The sequence below is a fragment of the Microcaecilia unicolor genome, chromosome 10 (genome assembly GCF_901765095.1).
Source record: "Microcaecilia unicolor chromosome 10, aMicUni1.1, whole genome shotgun sequence".
Lineage (NCBI taxonomy): Eukaryota > Metazoa > Chordata > Amphibia > Gymnophiona > Siphonopidae > Microcaecilia > Microcaecilia unicolor.
Genome location: NC_044040.1, coordinates 181952849 through 181977577, shown reverse-complemented (window position 1 = coordinate 181977577; position 24729 = coordinate 181952849). Strand labels below are relative to the sequence as shown.

Genomic DNA, 24729 nt, shown 5'->3' with positions numbered 1-24729 from the left:
AAAAAGTAAGCGCAGGGCCGCAGCAGTCTTCAGGCATGCGTTGTTGGCTCTGCTGGTCCTCCACCCCCGCTGACGTCAACTTCCAGTTCCAGGGGCAGAGGATGAGCAGAACTGACAGCACATGCCTGAAGGCTCCTGCAGCCCTGTGCTTGCTTTTTTCTTGTTGTTTTGCCACCGCTGCTTCTCATTGGGAGCAGCAACAGCGGTGGTGGCAGTGAGAGAAAAAACGATTCCCTGTCTCAGTGAGAGACTTTCCCGCTTTGGCGGGAGTGTGGGAGACGTAGTCCACATTATCATTTACCATGACTGGCAGAAACAATTATCACTGGCACAGAACTTGCCTGGTTCAGAATCTATCAAACTGACAACAGTTCAGAAGCACCTCATCACCACCTTGAACACTAACAAAGATCCATACTGTTGCTTTTTTTGTTTGTTTATTTGTTTGTTTGTTTAATAAACCCCTAGCCAATCTGATATGGTCAATGAATACTGCCAAGTTCTACATCTACACAGATGAGGGGAATTCAGTAAAGGTCAGCCAAAGTTATTTAAATATTAGATATTAATATCCCATAATATTATTAATATTAAAGTTTAAATATTAATATCCCATACTTCCCTTGTTTTAGTTAAGACCTAATGAGAAAACAGAAATTAAAAGCAACCTAAAAGGTCCCTTCTGGCATGTTTTATCTTTTTTTTTTTTTGTGATTAATATATTTCTTTATTTCAACCTCTTAAACAGCGACAAAGGTCATTGAAATACAGCAATAATATTTTACAAAAAGCATGAGTAAAATCAACAAAATAAACTGTCATGCTTCCTTAGACCACAAACTATAATACAATGGGGCTAATGAAAAGAGAAGATTACTTATCATATATTATTGTAATTAAACAAGGTTGCATATCTCTCATTCTACTATCATTTCAGTTGTCTCATGTCTACAAATGACTTGAGCTGTTCTGGTGAATAAAACACATATTTTGTTGATCCCAGCTTTACAATACATTTACATGGGTATGCTAAGAAAAAGGAACCCCCAACTTCCAATGTCCCTTTTTTCAGAGCAAGAAATGCCTTTCTCTTTTGCTGAGTTTGTTTGGTGACATCGGGATAAATCCACACTTGCTCTCCTCCAAAAAGAGATTTTGCATTTCTGAAGTACAATCTCATAATAGAATTGAAATCCTGCTCAAACACAAACGATACTAGAAGAGTAGCTCTTTGTGTTACATTTTCCAAAGATTGTTCTAATAAAAGCGAAACATTATTTAAATCAATATGACCTTCACCCTCGGTTCCCGTCTTTCCCGCTTCCCCTCTGGAATTTTCAATATAATAAATTTTATTTATTGGAGGCATAGCATCTGTAGGAATTTTTAAATTTTCTTTACGGTATCTTTTAAACAATGTTTTATCTTTTTATAAATAAAATAGTACTCCATTGCCAAAAATTAATCTCCCTGTTGACTAAACAGCGCACTAATGCCGACACAGCCCATTCACCTTGAATGGGCTGCGTCAGCATTACCACAGAGCAGCCGCTAGCATGGCTTAGTAAACAAGGGGGTAAATAAATAAAAAGAAGAGTAATGTAAAGCAAATGATGCAGACTCAAGACACAATTCACCTTTAGGGAAGAAGTTATCAGTGTAGGTTACTGTTAAGTCAGGCAGTGGCATTCCTGGGGGGGCTGGCACCCGGGGCGGATCGCCGATGCACCCCGCCCCCCCGGGTGCAGCGCTCCCCCGATGCAGCGTGGACCCCCCCCTGGCGAAAGGACACCCCCGCGAAGGAATCCCCCCCGGCCGGGTGCACGCCGCTGGGGGGGGGGGGGGTGCCGCATGCACCTGCCTTCCGTTGGTCCATGCATCTTCTCTGCCCCGGAACAGGAAGTAACCTATTCCGGGGCAGAGAAGAAGCATGGACCAATGGAGGACAGGCGCGCAGCACCCCCCCAGCGGCGTGCACCCCGGGCGGACCGCACCCACCGCTCCCCCCCTAGGAACGCCACTGAAGTCAGGTTACGTTTTCACGAGAGTGTCATTGCATCAAACAAGATCCTGTGCTAGAATCACCTAATGTAGAAAAATAACACAATCTGTTTTAAAATAACCCGGCTTAACAGTAGCCCACATTGATAAATCCCCCCTTTAGTTACATTTGCAATGGGACGGCAAATTTCAAAAAAATTGCCCAGGTAATAAAACAACTATCCAGGTGAACTCCCAGTGCTGAAAATTGCCTGTCCCACATCAGCCAAAATTGCATGCACTATTCCACAAAGGGTGTATTTTTGTCAACTGCATAAAGGGAAAGGGATGGGTAGATAGAAACATGGCAGGGAAGAAAAAGTGTGTTCAGGATTTTCATTTTGAAACCTTCATTCCTATTTTACACTGCATCCTTTTGTATCTGATCCAGAGAAGGTGCAAAGTTTGTGCCAGTTCAAATTTAACAAAGAGAAACTCTGCTGGGAGTTTACCTTTCAAAACTGGCTTGCAGACCATCAGATACAAAGCACCCATGAACTTCCATGCTTTCCGATCATTTTAAAAATTGCTCCCGAGTCATTTATCTTCTACAATAAAACACTGTGAATTCATTTCATCCTATGGTTTCTATTGTACAGTAATAGCCAATCCCAGCACAAAGTTGTACAATTCTGTTCATGGAGTTTCTGGTGACCAGGGTTACTGTTGTTTACTCTCTCTGAGCAAGAACAAACTGAAATTTTGCAAGAGCAAAGAGTGAATGTTGTATGTGCCTTGAGTAGCTGCCAAGAGCTTGATAGAACAAATATGTGGGCAATGCATTACTCAGTTTAAATAACGAGACACATGTTCTGCCAATAATGTTCCACTGACAGAGACTGAACCATAAACTAGGGAGCATAATATGGAATACATTCAGGAAGGAATTGTATACGCTTTTTTCTGCCCTTTAAAAATATAACCCCGGAGCTTACATGAATAAAATTATGCATGGTGAGAAAACAGCATATTCTTTTATTCAACAAGCAGAGGGGCCTTTTTACTAAGCCGCGCCAAAGTGACCTGTGCTATGACTAGCACATGGGCTTCCCGCACGCTGAGGCCACTTTTAACGTGGCTGTAAAATGGCTGCATTTTCTATTTCCTCAATTAATGGCCACGTGCTAATTTCCCAATTAGCGCATGGCCATTAGCACAGGAATCCTTACAAACACCTATTTTCTAGGTGGTAATGCTAATCGATTAGTGTGCAGTGAAGTAGTTGTGCTAACTGATTAGCACCTGACACGCCTACTCTCTTCCCCCAAACGCCCCCAGCGCTAAACAATAAAAAGTAATTTTTAGCATGTGGGAAGCAGATATAGATCTGAAAACCACTGTGGGACACCTGCGTGTGCCTCACAACAGTGGATTTTAACCTGCGATAAGCACGTGGTAATGCTTGAGCAGCTTAGGAAAGGGCCCTTTTACTAAGTGTGGTAGTCTCTACGCACGTCCAGCATGCATTCAAATGAGACTACCGCCAGGCCAGCATGCCCCCTAGCACTAATTTCAGATTTGGCACACGCCCATAGTGCCTGGATAAATTATTTATTTATTTCCTCCCACGCATGCCGTTTCTGGTGGTAATCAGCGGCTGGCGCATGGTCACCTCATGTGTAGTACATGAGCCCTTACCGCTAAATCAATGGGTGACCTTTAGGGTTCAGGCTGGTTTTAGATGTGCGCTAGTTTCAGTTTTCCCGTCACATTTTTTAAGAAAACCCTTTTTTGCAGATGCGGTAAAAACTGGCCCAGCACACGCCTAATACACATGCCTACACTACAGCAGGCAACTTTTTACTGCAGCTTAGTAAAAGGACCCCTAAAGGAGCCCCAGAGTTTGGGTAGAGTGCGAGCAGAGTCACAGTGTACATGTATTGCTTATGAAATGTATTAGAGAATGACACGGGGATGGGGAACCGCAGTAACTGCAGGGATGGAGACGGGGACAGAGCTCATGGGGACTGGGCGGGGACAGATCCCATGGGAATGGGGTGGGGACGGGGACAGATCCCACGGGGATGGGGACAGAGCCCACAGGAATGGGGACAGGGGACAAACTTTGTCCCCGTGTCATTTTCTACTTTGAAGCCTGTTAATGAACTGGACTGTTATTTATGTTTAAGTGATGCCTACGAAGATATTTTGATTTTTCAGAAAAACAAGCAAACATACTGGCCACAACTAACAAAATTTGCATGGGGGATCCTGTACATCCTGCTACCAGCACATCTTCTAAGAAGACATCTTCTTTTGCAGGAGGGACTGTGGAAGACAGGAGAGCTAGACTGAATCCTGAGATTGTCGATGACTTCTTATTTATCCACAGATTAAAAAACCATAACAGTACTTTATAGGACATATTTTCACCTCCAGGGCATATAAGACGGGTTGTATTTTATACCCCTGGACATTTTAACAGTGTGAATTAGGATTCCTTGGTGTAGTACACATCACCTATTGTTGGGGTTGGAAGGGTAGAGGTTGGTGGTGGGAAGGAGAGTTATTATAGTTGCTCATTGTTATTGTTGTTCTCTATTTGTAATTTATACACAACAGTTGCACAGCATATTGTTCCTTTTTATACTGTAATAAAAAGATTTAAATATAAAATCATGTGTTCAAGGCTTCTGCAGATGAGGACAGAGCCCACGGGGACGGGGACAGAACCTGCGGGGATGGGGCGGGGATGGAGACAGGGCCTGCGGGGATATGGCGGAAATGGAGGCAGAACCTATGGGGACAGAGACAGAACCCATGGGGACGGGACGGGGCGGGGACGGAGACAAATTTTGTCCCTGTATTATTTTCTAGTCACCCATACTTTACCTGCTAACATTTACACCAGCTCCAAAGTATAAATGTCCACAGCTTCGTGCAGCCACAGTTTTCGCTGGTTTACCCTGACTCACGTGAGGCGCCTGTGGGTCTTTATAAAATAGGCTAGAAATCAGAAGTGTAGCCAGGTTGTGAAACCAGGGGGAGCAGAGAGGCACATGCACTGCGTAGGTGCAACGGACCGCCTGAAAAATAGGCGTCAGTACCAACCCAAATTCCATTTGGGGGAGTGGTCGCTCCCCTGGCGCCCCACCTAGCCTACGCCTCTGCCAAAAATAGACACTTTCTCAACTTCCAAATCTAAGCGACCTGTTATAAAATTACCCCTTTGCTAGTAAGTTTCATAAATGAAAATATCAGGTTGGGCATAACAGCGGGTTAAATCTTCCACTCCACACGATAATATGTTCCTTAGTGCCCTCGTGATTTGGATTATTACAAACAGAAGCTCACAATTAAACCTGTGTGACATAACTGTTGTATTGCACAACTCCTGACGCAGTTATCACTGCTGCAACATGGCCACGTTGAGTCTTATCCTCTGTGCCATCTTTATTTGTGGTTTGGTTAAAACATTGTGTATTATTCTCTGTGCCATTAACTGGCTCTCTCTGCTGAACATTTTTGGATAACATGTAACACATAACCTGCTATATCACGTGACTTATCCAGTTAGGTGCCGATATTCAGCGCCTAACTGGATAAGTTGAGTGGCCAAATAGGACCGCATAAATAGCTGTCCTATCTTTAACTGCTAAAAGGTTAACCAGTTAGCACTGAATATCGGCATAGCCAGTTAACGTTTTAGAGGTTAAACAAATCAGATATTAAATGCTACTAGAAATGACCCAGCATTGAATATCCAGGTTTAACACTGGTGGCAGACAGCAAAAACTCTGTCCGACGCCGGCTGAATATCGGTCCCAAGGTTCTCAGTGGCGTTCCGTGGTTGGCTGACACCCAGGGCGGATCGCCGCTGCATGCGCACTCCCCCCCCCCAGGTGCAGTGCAACACGGCACCCCCCTGGCGTGGACCCTCCCCGGCGCAGCGCCTCTCACTTCCCCCCCATCCGACAGTCCCCACCTGCCTATCAACTGAGCTCCGTGCACCCGGCACCTCAAATCTGCAGCGCTGCTGACTGTAAAAGAAGAAAATTGTCTCGTCGTTGGCCCTTCACTCACTGTGTCCCGCCCTCTGATGTAACTTCCTATTTCCTCAAGGGCGGGACACAGTGAGTGAAGGGCCAACGACGAGACAATTTTCTTCTTTTACAGTCAGCAGCGCTGCAGATTCGAGGTGCTGGGTGCACCAAGCTCAGCTGACAGGCAGGTGGGGACTGTCGGATGGGGGGAGGAGTGAGAGGCGCTACGCCGGGGGGGGGGGGGGGGTCCACACCAGGGGGGGTGCCGTGCCACACCGGGGGATGGACGGAACACCCCCCCCACCCGTTGACACCCGGGGCAGACTGCCCCCACCGCCCCGCCCTTGCTACGCCACTGAAGGTTCTTTAACCTAATTTTCATTATTTCTTTGGTATTTTTCCCTCACTATCCTATGGTCTTTATCTGCTACCATTTACTATGTTACTTTGTAGGAGAGAGGTGGTTATAAATAGACTAGAAAAGGTGTTAATAGAAGGTGAAGCCAGAAACCCCCATATGAAATTAAATTTAGGATCAGTAATGCAGAGGAAGAAGTTCAATCAGTATTTAGCATAGTCTACAGTGTTTTACAATAACTAGTGGATTTATTTTTATTATTTGTTACATTTGTACCCCACATTTTCCCACCTATTTGCAGGCTCAATGTGGCTTACATAATACTGTAAAGGCGTTCACCAGTTGGTAGATAACAAATATAGGTTGTATAGTGGTCGAATGAGGTAGGTGTGTGTCAGGCACCTTGAAGGTCGAAAGGGGATGAAGATTGTATGTTGTCCATTACGATCATTGGTTGTGCTGTGTTGCTGGGTGTTGGGAGTTATGTTGGATTGGTGGGGGTAAGCCTTTTTGAAGAGATTGTTTTTTAGTGATTTTCTGAAGTTTAGATGGTCGTGGATTGTTTTTACAGCTTTTGGGAGTCCATTCCATAGTTGTGCACTTACGTAGGAGAAGCTGGATGCGTAAGTTGTTTTGTATTTAAGTCCTTTACAATTTGGGTAATGTAAGTTTAGGTATGAACGTGATGATCTGCTTCTATTTCTGGTTGGTAGATCTATGAGGTCTGTCATGTATCCTGGGACTACGCCGTAGATAATTTTGTGGACAAAGGTGCAGATTTGAAGGTGATATGTTCTTTGATAGGGAGCCAGTGCAGCCTTTCTCGGAGGGGTTTAGCACTTTCGAAATGTGATTTACCAAATATCAGCTTGGCAGCTGTGTTTTGGGTGGTCTGGAGTTTTTTGCGAGTTGTTCTTTACATCCCACATAGATAGCGTTGCAGTAATCTGCATGGCTTAGTACCATTGATTGTATTAGGTTTTGAAAGATTTCCCTCGGGAAGAAAGGCTTTATTCGTTTAAGTTTCCACATTGAGTAGAACATACTCTTTATTACAGAGTTTACTTGGCTCTCAAGAGTAAGATTTCAGTCAATTGTGACGCTGAGTAACTTCAGGCTGTCTGAGGTAGGGAGGGTGTGCTCTAGGGTGTTTATGGTGGTGGGTTTGTACTTGTTATGTTGAGATGAGAGGATGAGGCAGTGTGTTTTTTCAGTGTTCAGTTGGAATGAATTTGCCCATGAATTCATGATGTTCAGGCCATCATTGATTTCATTGGTTATTTCTGTCAAGTCCTGACTGAAGGGAATATAGATTGTGACGTCATCTGCATAGATGAATGGGTTGAGGCCTCGGTTGGATAGGGACTTTGCCAGTGGGATCATCATCATGTTAAAGAGTATTGGTGATAATGGTGATCCTTGAGGTACTCCACAGATGGCTTTCCACGGTGGTGATATGTTTGAGTTTGATTTTACTCGATAAGTTATCCTGCTATCACCAAAGATGAAATCGCCCATCTCCTCTCCTCCTCGAAAGCCACCACTTGTTCCTCTGACCCCATCCCCACTAACCTACTCAACACCATCACTCCTACCATCACCCCCACCATCTGTCATATACTTAACCTCTCTCTCTCCACTGCATCTGTCCCGGACACCTTCAAGCATGCTGTGGTCACTCCACTCCTCAAAAAACCATCACTTGACCCTACCTGTTCCTCCAACTACCGACCCATTTCCCTCCTACCCTTCCTCTCCAAGATACTTGAACGCGCCGTTCACAGCCGCTGTATTGATTTTCTCTCCTCTCATGCCATCCTCGATCCGCTCCAATCCGGCTTTCGCCCCCTACACTCAACAGAAATGGCACTATCTAAAGTCTGCAATGACCTATTCCTCGCCAAATCCAAAGGTCACTACTCCATCCTCATCCTCCTCGACCTCTCCGCCGCTTTTGACACTGTCAATCACAACCTACTTCTTGACACACTGTCCTCCCTTGGGTTCCAGGGCTCTGTCCTCTCCTGGTTCTCCTCTTATCTCTCCCATCGTACCTTCAGAGTACACTCTCATGGTTCGTCCTCCTCCCCTATCCCACTCTCTGTTGGAGTTCCTCAGGGATCTGTCCTTGGGCCCCTTCTTTTTTCAATCTACACCTCTTCCTTAGGCTCCCTGATTTTTTCTCATGGTTTCCACTATCATCTTTATGCCGACGACACCCAGCTTTATCTCTCCACACCAGAAATCACTGCGGATAACCAGGCCAAAGTCTCGGCCTGCTTATCCGACATTGCTGCCTGGATGTCCAACCGCCACCTGAAACTGAATATGTCTAAGACTGAACTTATTGTCTTCCCACCCAAACCCACTTCCCCTCTCCCTTCACTCTCTGTCTCAGTTGAGAACACCCTCATCGTCCCCGTCTCATCTGCCCGCAACCTCGGTGTCATCTTCGACTCCTCCCTTTCCTTTTCTGCGCACATCCAGCAGATAGCCAAGACCTGTCGCTTCTTCCTCTATAACATCAGGAAAATTCGCCCCTTCCTCTCCGAGCACACCACCCGAACTATCATCCACTCTCTCATTACCTCTCGCCTTGACTACTGCAACCTACTCCTGACCGGCCTCCCACGTAGCCATCTACTCCCCCTTCAGTCCATCCAGAACTCTGCCGCACGTCTTATCTTCCGCCTTAACCGATATACTCATATCACCCCTCTCCTCAAGTCACTTCACTGGCTCCCAATCAGATACCGCATACAGTTCAAGCTTCTCTTACTCACCTACAAATGCACTCGATCTGCGGCCCCTCCGTACCTCTCTACCCTCATCTCCCCTTACGTCCCAATCCGTAACCTCTGCTCTCAAGACAAATCCCTCCTTTCAGTACCCTTCTCCACCACCTCCAACTCCAGGCTCCGTTCCTTCTATCTCGCCTCACCCCATGCCTGGAACACACTCCCTGAGCCCATACGCCGTGCCCCCTCCCTACCCATCTTCAAATCAATGCTCAAAGCCCACCTCTTCAATGTCGCCTTCGGCTCCTAATCACTACACCACTTCTCAGGAAACTTATCTACCCCAACTTGACATTTTGTCCATTAGATTGTAAGCTCTTCCGAGCAGGGACCGTCCTTAATTGTTAATTTGTACAGCGCTGCGTAACCCTAGTAGCACTCTAGAATTGTTAAGTAGTAGTAGTAGTAAGTTCTGGTGGTTAGAAAACCCTTTATCCAGTTAAGTACATTTCCATCAATCCCGAAAGAATAATGTTGTAATAGGCATTGTATTGTGGCGTTACTCGGCTGCGATTTTTCATGATCTCTCTCTGCTCATAAGAATTGTTTATGTCTTTTGATTTGATAATTTTATTTCCTAGATCTTGGATCCACTTTTGTGGTCGATATAATGTATAATTGTTTGATTGTCTGGTTTATGTTGTATTTGCATAAATGTAAATTTCAATAAAGTATAAATATTAAATAAATAAAATGAATTTTGAAAATAGTGATTTGAACTTTTTAAAGAAAGAAACCCATACATCTGTTACTTTGTGCTATGCTTTGGTCATTTTTCTTTTTCAAAAATGAGCCCCTTAGCCTCCTAAATTTATCCAGCCAATACTGGCTACTAAAATTTAGCCAGACCTCTAGGGTGGGGGTGGGGTAATTTTATAAACACTTTTTCCATATGTGAAAGGACTCATAAAATTACCCTAAGGGTTATACACATAAAAGTAAGCTTCTCGACAAAAAGATGACTACTTTTATGTGACCCATGTGTAGGCATGTTCTGGGGCAGAGTTTGGGTAGAGCCCAGGTGAAGTTCTAATTTATGCACATATGTGTATACTTTAAAGGGCAATTCCATAGGAGACTGCACAGATTTAGATGCCCAGAGGGCATACATTAGGTGCCTATTCTATGAATGAATGCATATGCCTACATTCCTTTATAGAATACTAGTATAAAAGGCCCGTTTCGGTAGGCAATGAAATGGGCGCTAGCAAGGTAATCCCCCCCCCCAGCAGCGTCCTTCCTGTCTCCCCTGCCCCCCCTGCAGCCACCCATCTGGTCTCAGGACCCCCTCCCCACCAACCCTCCTCTGCCCCTGCAGCCACACATGTGCAGCAGCCCTCCTCTCTCCCCTGCTCCCCCTGCAGCCACCCATGTCCAGTGACTCTCCTCTCCCCCTGCAGCCACCCATGTCTAGCAACCCTCCTCTCCCCCTGCAGCTACCCACGTCCAGCGACCCTCCTCTCCCCTGCCGCCCTGCAGCCACCCATGTCCAACGACCCTCCTCTCCTTTCCCCTTGCCCCCCCTGTAGCCACCCATGTCCAGCGACCTACCTCTCTCCCCTGCAGCCACCCATGTCCAGTGACCCTCCTCTCCCCCTGCCCCCCGCAGCGTCCCTTGTCTCCCCTGCCCTCCCCTGCAGCCACCCATCTGGTCTCAGGACCTCCTCCCCACCTCCCTCTTCCCTGCCCCCCCCCCATAGCCATCCATGTCGAGCGACCCTCCTCTCCCCATGCAGCCACCCATGTCCAGCGATCCTCCCCTCCCCCCTCGGCACATCACTAAGTCCCTACCCCCCCAGCGCATCATCCAAGCCCCTACCCCCCCCCCCCTCGGGCACATCAACCCCCTCGCCACCCGCAGCTGCCAATACGCTGTCCGGCCGCTGCTGCGTCTCCTGTTGAGCAGCAGCAGCCGGTACAAAAAGAAAAAAGCCAAAAAAAGATTTTAAACCTGAAACACGGCTCCGTAGACAGCCATCTGGCATTGGCTGTCATCTCTGCAGCCGCTCCTCCTCTCCCCTCTGACGTTGCTGTGCTCCTCTGGGGTCTTCCTGCAGGGGCAGTGACATGGAGGGGAGAGGAGGAGCGGCTGCAGTGACGACAGCCAATGCTAGATGGCTGTCTAAGGAGCCGCGTTTCAGGTTAAAAATCTTTTTTTGGCTTTTTTCTTTTTGTACCGGCCGCTGCTGCTCCACAGGAGAAGCAGCAGCGGCCAGACAGCGTTAGAATTGGCGGCTGCGCGTGCGAGGGAGTTGATGTGCCCGAGAGGGGAGGGGGTAGGGGCTTTGGTGATGCGCTGGGGGAGGGTCTTGGGTGATGCGTCGAGGGGGGGGGTAGGGGCTTGGGTGCTGCGCCGGGGCGGAGGGGCTTGGGTGTTGCACTGAGAGCTGATTGGTAGGCAGGGAAGGAGTAGGGAAACACATGGAGCGTGTTTCCCTACTCCTCCCCCTGCCTGGCTCACGGTTTTGCAGGGCAGGGGCTTGGGTGTTGCGCCGAGGGGGGGCACTGACAGCTGTTTCCCAGGCAGCAATTAGGCATGTTCACTTAGGGTTGGATTCAGTAAATGGTGCTCAAAATTTGGCGCCGAAAAGAAATTGGTGCTGAACAATATTCTATAACAGGCATTCTGGAATTGGTGCCCTATATAGAATAGCATGTAACACTGAGTTCCATGCCCAGCTTTGGGTGTGAGGAGTTACACCAACTGAAACCATGAGCAGATCTGCACTATTCTAGAACATTGCGTGCATTTTAAAGCAATGTCCCTGATCCGCCCATACCCCTCTCATGGCCACACCCCCTTTGCAGATCCACATGGAAATACTTAGGTGCTATTCTATAAATGGGCGCGTGTGTTTTCACGTGGATTTGCCATTTCTGCCCTATTTTGGCGCCTTTTATCCATTAGAATGCCTTTCTGCACCTAATGTTCAGCACCATATGTAGAAATCCCCTGTTAATTTAAATGTATCATAGTTATCATGTGTGACTAAGTGCTGCTGCAATCTGCATAAATTACAGTATTATGTAATTTGCGTGTGTAAATGGAATCCCACATGACTCACCTATGCTCTGCCCCTGTGTACACCCCCTTTGCAAACATCAGGTTATGCAAGTTCAGTAAATGTTTTCAGAATAACATCTAGGCGGCATGCTAGCATTCTAACCTTTTTTTGTACACACCCTGCAATTCAATATATTTTTTAATAACAATATTTAAAAATTTCCATCATACAGAGAAAAGAAAAAAAAACAAGCGATTATAAAAGAAATACATCAATTCAAGAACACATTTCACACCTTATTGCCTATATGCCCATGCCAAGGGAGAAAAGGTACCAATACTATATAGAAAAGAAAAGAAAAGAAAAAACTTTTAGGAAACCATCCAACAACAATGGCATCATATCTATTCTAAACTCCTATGTAAAGCAATCATTTCTCATGAGCTTTAATAAAATTTTCTAACTGCAAAGATTCCTAAAATATAAACTCCTTCCCTTGAAAGGTAATAATACATTTACAAGGAAATTTTTAAAAACTGGCTCTCTTCCTCCTGATATGGGCAAAATTGTTCTTACTCCGCTGTTGAAGGGATCTGGGCTAGATGTAACATCACCTGCAAACTACTGTCCAGTAGCAAGCATATCCGTTTTTACTAAGTATTAGAAACCTATGTCAGTAAACAACTCTATATCTAGAAACTTTTCTATATTACACTGGTCACAGTTTGGCTTCAGATTGTCACATAGTACGGAAACATTGCTGCTAGTTCTAACTACATATGTCAAACAACACTATGGAAAGGCGACCACGTAATTCTTCTCCAATTCGATATATTGGCAGCGTTTAATGAGGTTGACCACACATTGCTACTCGGAACACCTGAACCAGATAAGAAGGAACTGTGATCAAATGGTTCAGTTAATTCCTTTCAAATCAAAGCTATTCTGTCAAGCAAAACAATCAACTGTCCAACTATTAGTCTCCTAACTTTGGAGTCCCACAGGGATCTCCCCTCTCACCTATCCAATCTCTTTATGTCATTCCTTGCCTAAATACACCTGGGTCATAATGAACTACTATTATCCTAAGTGGATGACATCCTGCTTCTCTTATCAGTGGCAGCATCAAACAATGATACATTTCAGTCTGTAGCGAATGGCATGACTACTGTTAGCACCTGGGCTCTGACCAATAAACTGAAATTGAATGTGCAAAAAAAAGAAAAACAAGGTCCTGTGGTTCCGAAATCAGGGAGTTGAAGTCCCATCATCAATACCCTTGTCCAATGGTCAAAACTTTACAGTCAAGTCTAAAACCAGAGTACTAGGGGTCTTGATTCTTCAGTCTCTTCCCATATTAAAAAGCTATGGAAGAAAACACTATTCAAAATGAGATAGCTACATCTAGTCAGATCATTCTTCAACCAAAATGCTTTTGCACTACTAGTGCAAATGTTAGTCCTACCTCACTTGGATTACTGTAACATTCTTTCTCTCCTTCTCTGCGCATATCCAGCAGATAGCCAAGACCTGTCGCTTCTTCCTCTATAACATTAGCAAAATTTGCCCTTTCCTCTCTGAGCACACCACCTGAACTCTCGTCCACTCTCTCATTACCTATCACCTTGACTACTGCAACCTACTCCTCACTGGCCTCCCACTTTGCCATCTATCCCCCCTTCAGTCCATTCAGAACTCAACTGCACGTCTTATCTTCCACCTGGACCGATATACTCATATCACCCCTCTCCTCAAGTCACTTCACTGGCTTCTGATCAGGTACCGCATACAGTTCAAGCTTCTCCTACTAACCTACAAATGCACTCGATCTGCAGCCCCTCCTTACCTCTCTACCCTCATCTCCCCTTACGGTCCTACCCGTAACCTCCGCTCTCAAGACAAATCCCTCCTCTCAGTACTCTTCTCCACCACCGCCAACTCCAGGCTCCGCCCTTTCTGCCTTACCTCACCCCATGCTTGGAATAAACTCCCTGAGCCCGTACGCCAGGCCCCCTCCTTGCCCATCTTCAAATCCTTGCTCAAAGCCCACCTCTTCAATGTCGCCTTCGGCACCTAACCACTATACCTCTATTCAGGAAATCTTGACTGCCCCAACTTGACATTTCGTCCTTTAGATTGTAAGCTCCTTCGAACAGGGATTGTCCTTCTTTGTTAAACTGTGCAGCGCTGCGTAACCCTAGTAGCGCTCTAGAAAGGTTAAGTAGTAGTAGTAGTAGTATGTCTTGGTATTAAGTGTCAATATCAGAAAAGACTGCAGATCATATAGAATATAGTTGCTAGACTAATATACAGATTGAATAGATATATTAGTATTTCAACTCATCTTAACATACTGCACTGACTTCCCATAGCAGAAAGACTCAGGTTCAAAGCTGCCTGTTTAATTTTTCAAATCTTACAGGGTTAAACTGCTAAGACCACTTCGCTACCTTTGGTCCAGTCTAACAGACTGAAAGAACAACTGATGCTAGGGTCACTGTTTCAAAAGACAATTTGAAATCAGAAGATTTTCAGCTCTCTATTCCCTGTACTAAAATATGGAACTCTCTACCTATTGCCATCAGAATAAAAAACAGCTACCTTAGCTTCAGGAAGAGGCTAAAAGCCTGTCTCTCCCCAAAGACTTCTTCATAACAATCCATTGACGTCTACCTCCTAGTATCATCTGTTATCCTTTCCTATAATGCTTTTGGTCTCATGCATTACACCAATGGTCTCTAATTGTTCTCATACTTCACAATAACATTATCGGCTTTTGTCTCACCTAGAATGCAAACCACACTGAACCCTGGAATGAGGATATTAGTGGTATACAAGAATTACTTTGAGCTGATTTGAAAAAAAGCTGCTCTCAAGGGTAACACTCAAGGTTTCAGGCTCAAAAAGGCCTTACACCAAAGTTGAGTAGCCCTGGAAATCTCCCTTAATTCTATAAACTTGTGTGTTAAATTTCTGACTAATACACAAATTTGTGTGGCCAGGTTATACAATAAGGTCAGTTGTGTGCCCTAACTTAATTCAATAATTGACTGTTAATAATTGGATTAATAAGCACCAATTAGCAGTTATGCATGTAACTGCCCTTAGTCAGTATTTTATAAGTTGCTCAGTGAATTCAGAGTGCACAACTTCAAGGGGGTATGGACCTGAGGGGGGGGGGGGCAGTTATTGAATACTACCATTTACATGCCTTTGCTGCCTACAGTTAAGCACAAACATTTATGCCAGCCATTGAGCTGGTGTAAATGCTCACCCTTAAAATTAGGTGCGTAAAGGCAGACTTACACTAGTATTCTATCACAGAAGTTGTACATACAACTGTCATAATAGAATTTGCGCTTGTCCTAATAAAATGTACCTGCTCAGTGGGAGTACAATTTAAGTCTCAGAAACTCAACTGGCTAATTCATAAACTGTTAAATTTGAATTGGATTTTAAGTGGATTTGTCCAGTCATAGAAAATATTCATTGGGAAGATCCTGAATTTGCTGATTTGCAGAAATCCGCATCAGAATTCATTGAATCTGCTTTGATTTCCCCCCATCTGCTAGAAAAGAAAATTGGCTGAATTCTCTAAGTGGAATTCTGTGGAACCCAAACCAGGTTGAAATTATTAGCTTGTTTCAAGCTCCAACCCCAAAATAATCACATTTCTGTAACTATCAATAAAAGGACCAGAACTGACAATAAGATAAAAATAGTTTCATCATGCAACCTCTTAAAAATCAATAAAGACAATGAAAAATCTCAAGTGCTTTGGTTAAACCCTTAGGGGTCCTTTTACTAAGCCATGGTAAAATGTGGCCTGCGGTAGAGTAGGCATGTTCTAGGCCATTTTTTTACCACAACTGGGAAAGTGCTTTTTTTAATGGACCGGGAAATGGACATGCGCTGAAATTAAAACTAGCACAAGCCTATTTACGGCCTGAGCCCTACTGCCACACATTAACCTAGTGGTAAGGGCTCACGCAGTACCCATCCGGTAAACATGCAGTGCACGCCAACTGCTGATTACCGCTGGGAACACCCCCCTCCTCCTCCCCGTGGTAGAAAATAGAAAATTATTTTCAACCACAGGATTTAGTGTGCTAACCCAGCAGTAGTGCCGATTTGGTGCTTACTACCCGCGCGTTAGCCCTCCCACACCTTAGTAAAAGGGCCCCATAATTTGGGGAGGTCCATTGATGAGAAAAACATTATTTTTTTCCCTGCATATGATATGTCTTACGTACATATTTCAAGAAGTAATATAAATCTCAAAGAAAGAAGACTTCAAATACAAAATAGACACCTTGAACTTCCTATCACCTTTAATTAGCAGGTAGCTCAATGGAGCACTATACTGACTTTTTTCACAGCTTCTCATTCAGCCAATTCAGATACCTATCTGTCATTGTGTGTCCTATGGACAGATCAGTTGGAAATACAACGAACATCATAGCACCATGGAATGTATCATACTGATCGTGAGTGACTTCAACTCCTGCTTTCCTAAGTCTCTGTGCATATATGACACCATCATCTCTGAGGACATCGTACATACATGTAAGAATATATGTCTGAGGCAGTCTGGACAGCTTAGCATCATCCACCAGCAATGGCGCCGCTCTTGGGTCCAAGATCCCTGGATATTTCTTTGCAAACTCTGACGTTCTAGATTGTAAGCTATGACTGTAAGTGTGAGTTTTTTTCATCTTTTCTGGCAAAAGGGCAGGCCAGTATAAAAATGGGAATAAATGGCTTGATTCAGTTAGCTTAAGTGAATTGGAAGACATGGCATTAAACAAAGACTTGTCTGAAGTAAAGTATTCACTCCACAACTTGACCACCATTGATTTGGATAGAAAAGGCATGTGACCATTGTCTTGATAGGAAGGAGTGTCCAGATCAAGAGGCTGAAGTGCAGGGTATATCAATGCTTGTATCTTAGGTCTGATATCAACTTCAGCATCATCTTGTAGCTGCAAAAATCGAGAAGTTGATAAATAAAAAGTTAGGGGTTATAATTCATGGCAAGGACCCTAGAAAGAACAGAGGGTTCAATATTCAAAACAATTTAAATAGCCAGGAGAGCTCCTCTGATCTCCTCACTAACTCTTGCCTCCTCCAGTCCTCTCACTAACACCGTAAAACACCTTCAGTCTCCTCACTCACTCTTGCTTCCCGTTGATTCTCTCATTCTTCTGTTGCTTCTATACCCTTACTTGCTTTCTCTCCCATGCCCCATCTGCTCACTCATGCTTCCCTCATCCCCATTTACTCACATATTCTTTCTCCCCATCCACTCACTCATTCTCCAGTTGCCTCTATTCCCTTACTCAGTTGCTCTTCTTGCCCTTCCAGCCTCTCACTTGCACACACTCTTCTTCCTTCCCTATCCACTCACTTGCTCTTTGCCCCCATCCCCTTACTCCTCCATCCCTTCACACCCCCTCATCCTACTTGTCTGCAACAGAGTCAATGGCACTGCTGTTCTTTAAGCAGCATCTCCTTCCCTTCTGCTTTTAGGCAGTAGAACGGGTAAGCATGAATCGATTGTTTACTCTTTCAAAAAGTAAAAAGACAAAGTGACACTCCATGAAGTTACATGGTTATACTTTTAAAACAAATAGAGGAATTATTTTTTCACTCAATGAATAGTTAACTCATTGTGGTCACAGAAGTTAACATATCTGGGTTTTAAAAAGGTTTGGACAAATTCCTGGAGGAAAAGTCCATAAACTGTTATTAAGGTAAACATGGGGAAAGCCACTACTTATCCCTGGGATTGGTAGCATAGAATCTTGCTACTTTTTGGGATTCTGCCAGGTGCATGTGACCTGGATTGGCCACTGTTGGAAGCAGGATACAGGGCTAGATGGAAGTCTGACCCAGTATGGCTGTTCTTATGTTTATATGTAAGTGTTGCACTTTGAAGCGAGCAGTTTAAAGCATGACAGTCCAGATCCAGAAGCAGATAGGGATGGATGCAGCTTAAAGCAGAGCGCAGCCAGGATCACAACAGGCAAGAGAGACACAAGGCAGTCACTGCTGCCCCTGTTCTGGCACTCCATCTGCCTTAGTGATTCTTTGGGAAACAGGGCATTTTGCAGGAAGGACTTGATTTTGTGGCCCTTCCCATAACTTTGGAATTGCAAGAGGCTTGGGGTGCAGGTTATTAAACGAGTATGAAGCAAAAAATAAACCTCTGTGCAGTGGTGTGCTAGAGCCGGCTCGCACCGGCTCGCAAGAGCCGGTTGTTAAATTTTCTTCCGGCTTGCGAGCCGGTTGTTGAAAATAGCGAGCCGGCTCTGGCTCTCCTCCCTCCCTCCCTCCTCATCCGCCTCACCACCCGCTTGTTTCGTGAATTCTTCGGGGCAGGCAGTCTTGCCTGCCCGCTTCCAGTGCTGACTGTCCTCCCTTGCCGATTCGCCCTTTAAAAATGTCCGCCGAGACTTCCAGAGGCGGCCTCGCGAGACTTCGGCTGAAGTCTCGGCGGCCATTTTGAAGCGCGAGTCGGCAAGGGAGGACAGTCGGCGCTGGAAGCGGGCAGGCAAGACTGCCTGCCCCGAAGAATTCAAAAAACAAGCTGGCGGTGAGGGACCGGATCGGGAGGGAGAGTGGGAGGGAGGAGAAGAATTCACGAAACAACTCGGGAGGGGGTGGCAGGGGGGAAAAGGGAGTCGCTGCTGGGCATGGGTGGATGGAGGGGGTTCCTGGGTATGGGTGCATGCAGGGCAGGGGAAAGGAGGGTCACTGCTGGACATGGGTGCATGCAGGGGAGAGAAGGGTTACTGCTGGACATCTGGGTGCATGCAGGGCAGGGCAGAGGAGGGTCACTGCTGGACATGGGTGCATGCAGGGGAGAGGAGGGTCACTGCTGTACATGGGTGCATGCAGGGGAGAGAAGGGTCATTGCTGAACAACTGGGTGCATGCAGGGCAGGGCAGAGGAGGGTCACTGGGTATGGGTGCATGCAGGGCAGGGGAGAGGAGGGGAGAGAGAAGAAATGCTGGACATGGATGGAGGGGAGAGAAGAGTGAGAAAGGAGATGAGATGAGGGAAAAGGAAGAGAGGAGAAAAACTGCACATGGATGAAGAAAATAGGCAGAAGCTGAGGACCAGAAATGAAGATCATTAGGCATATAGATAGCTGGGTGGCTGGTGGACGTGAGGATCGCCTGGTGACTTGCCTGCCTGGTGCGAAGGTGGCGGACCTCACGTGTCACCTAGATAGGATTCTAGATAGTGCTGGGGAGGAGTCCGCTGTCTTGGTACATGTGGGTACCAATGACATAGGAAAATGTGGGAGAGAGGTTCTGGAAGCAAAATTTAGGCTCTTAGGTAGAAAGCTGAAATCCAGATCCTCCAGGGTAGCATTTTCTGAAATGCTACCTGTGCCACGCGCAGGGCCCAAGAGACAGGCAGAGCTCCAGAGTCTCAATGCATGGATGAGACGATGGTGCAGGGAGGAGGGCTTTAGATTTGTTAGGAACTGGGCAACATTCTGGGGAAGGGGGAGCCTATTCCGAAAGGATGGGCTCCATCTTAACCAGAGTGGGACCAGGCTGCTGGCATCGGCGTTTAAGAAGGAGATAGAGCAGCTTTTAAACTAGAAATGGGGGGAAGGCCGACAGTCGCTCAAAAGAGCATGGTTCGGGATAAGGTATCTTTCAAAGATATCACCATAACAGGGAAGATAGAGTATCCTGATAGTGAGGTTGCAAAAGAGATTGTAGTAGATCGGGTATCTTTAAATAACAATAAAAATCAGACAAAAGATTGCCAATTAATACTGTCAAGTACTAAGCATGATGTACTTAGGAACAACAAACATAGTTTGAAATGTCTATATGCGAATGCCAGGAGCCTAAGAAATAAGATGGGGGAGTTAGAATATATTGCACTAAATAAAAAATTAGATATAATAGGCATCTCTGAGACCTGGTGGAAGGAGGATAACCAGTGGGACACTGTCATACCGGGGTACAAATTATATCGTAGTGATAGGGTGAATCGGATTGGTGGAGGGGTAGCATTGTATATTAACGAGAGCCTTGAATCAAATAGATTGAAAATTCTGCAGGAAGCAAAACACTCCTTGGAATCACTGTGGATTGAAATTCCATGTGCAAAGGGGAAAAGGATAGTGATAGGAGTGTACTACCGTCCGCCTGGCCAGGACGAACAGACGGATGCGGAAATGTTAAAGGAAATCAGGGACGCAAACAAACTGGGCAACACAATAATAATGGGGGATTTCAATTACCCGCATATAGACTGGGTTAATGTAACATCTGTACACGCAAGGGACATAAGATTTCTTGATGAAATCAAGGACAGCTTCATGGAACAGCTAGTTCAGGAGCCGACAAGAGAAGGAAAAATACTAGACTTAGTCCTTAGTGGTGCTCATGATCTAGTGCAGGGGGTAACGATACGAGGGCCGCTTGATAACAGTGATCATAATATGATCGGTTTTGATATTGGCATTGAAGGAAGTGAAACTAGGAAATCAAGTACGCTAGCGTTTAACTATAGAAAGGGTGATTACGACAAAATGAGAAAAATGGTGAAAAAAAGACTGAAAGGAGCAGCTCGCAGAGTAAAAAACTTGCATCAGGCGTGGATGCTGTTTAAAAACACCATCCTGGAGGTTCAGGACAAATATATTCCACGTATTAGAAAAAAGGGAAAAAAGACTAAACGTCAGCTGGCGTGGCTAAACAGTAAGATAAAGGAAATCATTAGAGCCAAAAAACAATCCTTCAGAAAGTGGAGAAGAGAACCAACTGAAAGTAACAGGATAGATCATAAGGAATGCCAAGCCAAATGCAAAGCGGAGATAAGGAGGGCAAAAAAGGACTTTGAGAAGAAATTAGCGTTGGAAGCAAAAATACATAGTAAAAACTTTTTTAGATACATTAAAAGCAGGAAACCGGCCAAAGAGTCGGTTGGGCCGCTGGACGAAAATGGTGTTAAAGGGGCGATCAAGGAGGACAAAGCCGTAGCGGAGAAATTAAATGAATTCTTTGCTTCGGTCTTCACCGAGGAGGATTTGGGGGGGACACCGGTGCCGGAAAGAATATTTGAAGCGGGGGAGTCGGAGAAACTAAACAAATTCTCTGTAACCTTGGAGGATGTAATGGGTCAGTTCAGCAAGCTGAAGAGTAGTAAATCACCGGGACCTGATGGTATTCATCCCAGAGTATTAATAGAACTAAAAAATGAACTTGCGGAGCTACTGTTAGAAATATGCAATCTGTCCCTAAAATCGAGTGTAATACCGGAAGACTGGAGGGTAGCCAATGTTACTCCGATTTTTAAGAAAGGTTCCAGAGGAGATCCGGGAAATTATAGACCGGTGAGTCTGACGTCAGTGCCGGGCAAGATGGTGGAGGCTATTATTAAGAATAAAATTGCAGAGCATATACAAAAACATGGACTGATGAGACAAAGTCAGCACGGATTTAGTGAAGGGAAGTCTTGCCTCACCAATCTAATGCATTTTTTTGAGGGGGTAAGCAAACATGTGGACAATGGGGAGCCGGTTGATATTGTATATCTGGATTTTCAGAAGGCGTTTGACAAAGTGCCGCACGAAAGACTCCTGAAGAAATTGCAGAGTCATGGAATCGGAGGTAGGGTATTATTATGGATTAAGAACTGGTTGAAAGATAGGAAGCAGAGAGTAGGATTGCGTGGCCAGTATTCTCAGTGGAGGAGGGTAGTTAGTGGGGTCCCGCAGGGGTCTGTGCTGGGTCCGTTGCTTTTTAATGTATTTATAAATGACCTAGAGATGGGAATAACTAGTGAGGTAATTAAATTCGCCGATGACACAAAATTATTCAGGGTCGTCAAGTCACAGGAGGAATGTGAACGATTACAGGAGGACCTTGCGAGACTGGGAGAATGGGCGTGCAAGTGGCAGATGAAGTTCAATGTTGACAAGTGCAAAGTGATGCATGTGGGTAAGAGGAACCCGAATTATAGCTACGTCTTGCAAGGTTCCGCGTTAGGAGTTACGGATCAAGAAAGGGATCTGGGTGTCGTCGTCGATGATACGCTGAAACCTTCTGCTCAGTGTGCTGCTGCGGCTAGGAAAGCGAATAGAATGTTGGGTGTTATTAAGAAGGGTATGGAGTCCAGGTGTGCGGATGTTATAATGCCGTTGTATCGCTCCATGGTGCGACCGCACCTGGAGTATTGTGTTCAGTACTGGTCTCCGTATCTCAAAAAAGATATAGTAGAATTGGAAAAGGTACAGCGAAGGGCGACGAAAATGATAGTGGGGATGGGACGACTTTCCTACGAAGAGAGGCTGAGAAGGCTAGGGCTTTTCAGCTTGGAGAAGAGACGGCTGAGGGGAGATATGATAGAAGTGTATAAAATAATGAGTGGAATGGATCGGGTGGATGTGAAGCGACTGTTCACGCTATCCAAAAATACTAGGACTAGAGGGCATGAGTTGAAGCTACAGTGTGGTAAATTTAAAACGAATCGGAGAAAATTTTTCTTCACCCAACGTGTAATTAGACTCTGGAATTCATTGCCGGAGAACGTGGTACGGGCGGTTAGCTTGACGGAGTTTAAAAAGGGGTTAGATAGATTCCTAAAGGACAAGTCCATAGACCGCTATTAAATGGACTGGAAAAATTCCTCATTTTTAGGTATAACTTGTCTGGAATGTTTTTACGTTTGGGGAGCGTGCCAGGTGCCCTTGACCTGGATTGGCCACTGTCGGTGACAGGATGCTGGGCTAGATGGACCTTTGGTCTTTCCCAGTATGGCACTACTTATGTACTTATGTACTAAGAAGAAAAGAGGAAAGAAATAAATGGAAAGGAAGCCCTGGAAATGGAGTTAAGAGGACAGATAGCAGCAGAATCGGATACTGGGCCAGCATGATCAGAAAAACAGTCACCAGACAACAAAGGTAGAAAAAAATCATTTTATTTTCATTATAGTGTTTGGAATATGTTCACTTTGAGAATCAGGTGCTCAACATTAAAAGTTTATATTTATTTACTTATTTATGGCATTTTATCCCACATTAAACGTGAATTAGATTGGAACCTGGGATCATTTAAATTTTTTTCCTGGAGAGAGTAATGCATTGCCCCCCCCCCCCCCCCCCCGGCTATAGCCAGCTCTGCAATTTTGGGGGGGCGCCGAGGTGGACGGGGGGGGGGGCGCCGAGGTGGACTGGGGAGAGAGCCTGTTGTTAAAAATTTACCAGCACACCACTGCCTCTGTGCTAAAATGAACTCATAATGTTAATTACTAATTCTCCTCACTCTACCACATATGTAGGAATATAGTAGATGAGGGCAGATAAGAACCAATTGGCCCAACCCATCTCCCTATATGGTTCTTTACCACAGCATTTCTAACAACATTCCTGGAGTACCCCCACCCACCAGCCATTCTGGTTTTCAGAATAACCATAATGAATATGCATAAGAGATTCTCATGCACTGCCTCCACTGCTTTTATAATTTATAATCTTACTTACAATATTTATTTAATTAATTCATGCCCTGCATTGCCTAGCCTATAGAAGGGCACAAGCAAGGATAAAATATGAACATATAAAATCTATAATAATCATAACAGTTATCATCAACCACACAAAATCTAACAAACATTAATGAGGTTGATATTCAAAGCAATTAACTAGGTAACAATGCAATTAGAGGACTCCTGCTCAGCTTAGAGAGAACAGTGGTCCTGCCTTTGCCCGGTTAGCTACCAGGGCACCAGCACTGACTATCACCAGAGCTTACATAACTTCTGGGTAGCAGCCTGATTAGCCTATTTCTCTCGCCTCCTGAGTCCCCCCTTCCCCCACAATAGTTTTCATCCCTCCCCAACATCCCCAAGAGCAGATCCCTTCTAGGATTTCCCCCTCAAGAGCAACCCCCCTCCTGAAAAGATCTATTCTCACCCACCCACCTGTAGGCCCCTCTGGTCTAGCTTAAAGTTCCTAGTAGTCTTGGGGGAGGGGGGGAGCAGGCCAGGCAAAAACCCAGTCATTCCTGTCCACACCAGCTTCAGACGTAAAATAGCAGCTGCAACTTCTATCAGTCTAAGGGGTGTCATTATCAAGATGTGTTATTTTACTACAACTTGTGTTACTTTAGCACAGATCACATTTTATACAATGAGACTTGGTTATTAATAGCCCAGATAAATAGTAAAATAACACATATTAATGGTAGTCCACATTGATAACTACCTCTCTCCCCCCTCATCCCCCAAGTGTCCAAACAAGATGCTATGCCTTCCAGGATCCTCAGATAGCAGGGAATATAAATCAAATACTGAGTGCAATTAAAGAAGAAAGTAAAGTTTCCAAAACTGATGCTCTGATCCACCTGGAGACAAAAGACCTGGCCATAAACATCACCTTTGTTGCACAAAGAGATTTCCAGAATTTTGGGGAAGAGCTAAAGTCCTTGGCAAGTACTGTAGCTTTTTCAGAAGTCTAAGGATAGCAAGAGGAAGGGCTACATTATACAGAGAACTTCAATAAGTGGCTCAGA

At 45.1% G+C, this 24729-nt stretch overlaps 1 protein-coding gene and 1 long non-coding RNA gene across 2 annotated transcripts in view; one reads left to right on the top strand and one right to left on the bottom strand.

The window, feature by feature from the left end:
• Positions 1-3585: 3585 nt before the first annotated feature.
• On the top strand, positions 3586-22910 carry LOC115478981. Its single transcript, XR_003943602.1, has 3 exons — positions 3586-3745; positions 5078-5079; positions 22899-22910. It is a non-coding gene; the product is annotated as an uncharacterized LOC115478981 (long non-coding RNA).
• LOC115478978 (arylacetamide deacetylase-like) overlaps positions 16494-24729 on the bottom strand; it is a 43875-nt gene continuing 35639 nt past the window's right edge. Inside the window, exon 5 of the mRNA XM_030216671.1 lies at positions 16494-17166. Within this exon, the coding sequence (XP_030072531.1) occupies positions 16558-17166 (609 nt within the window). The 3' untranslated portion in view covers positions 16494-16557. The remainder of the gene's footprint in view (positions 17167-24729) is intronic.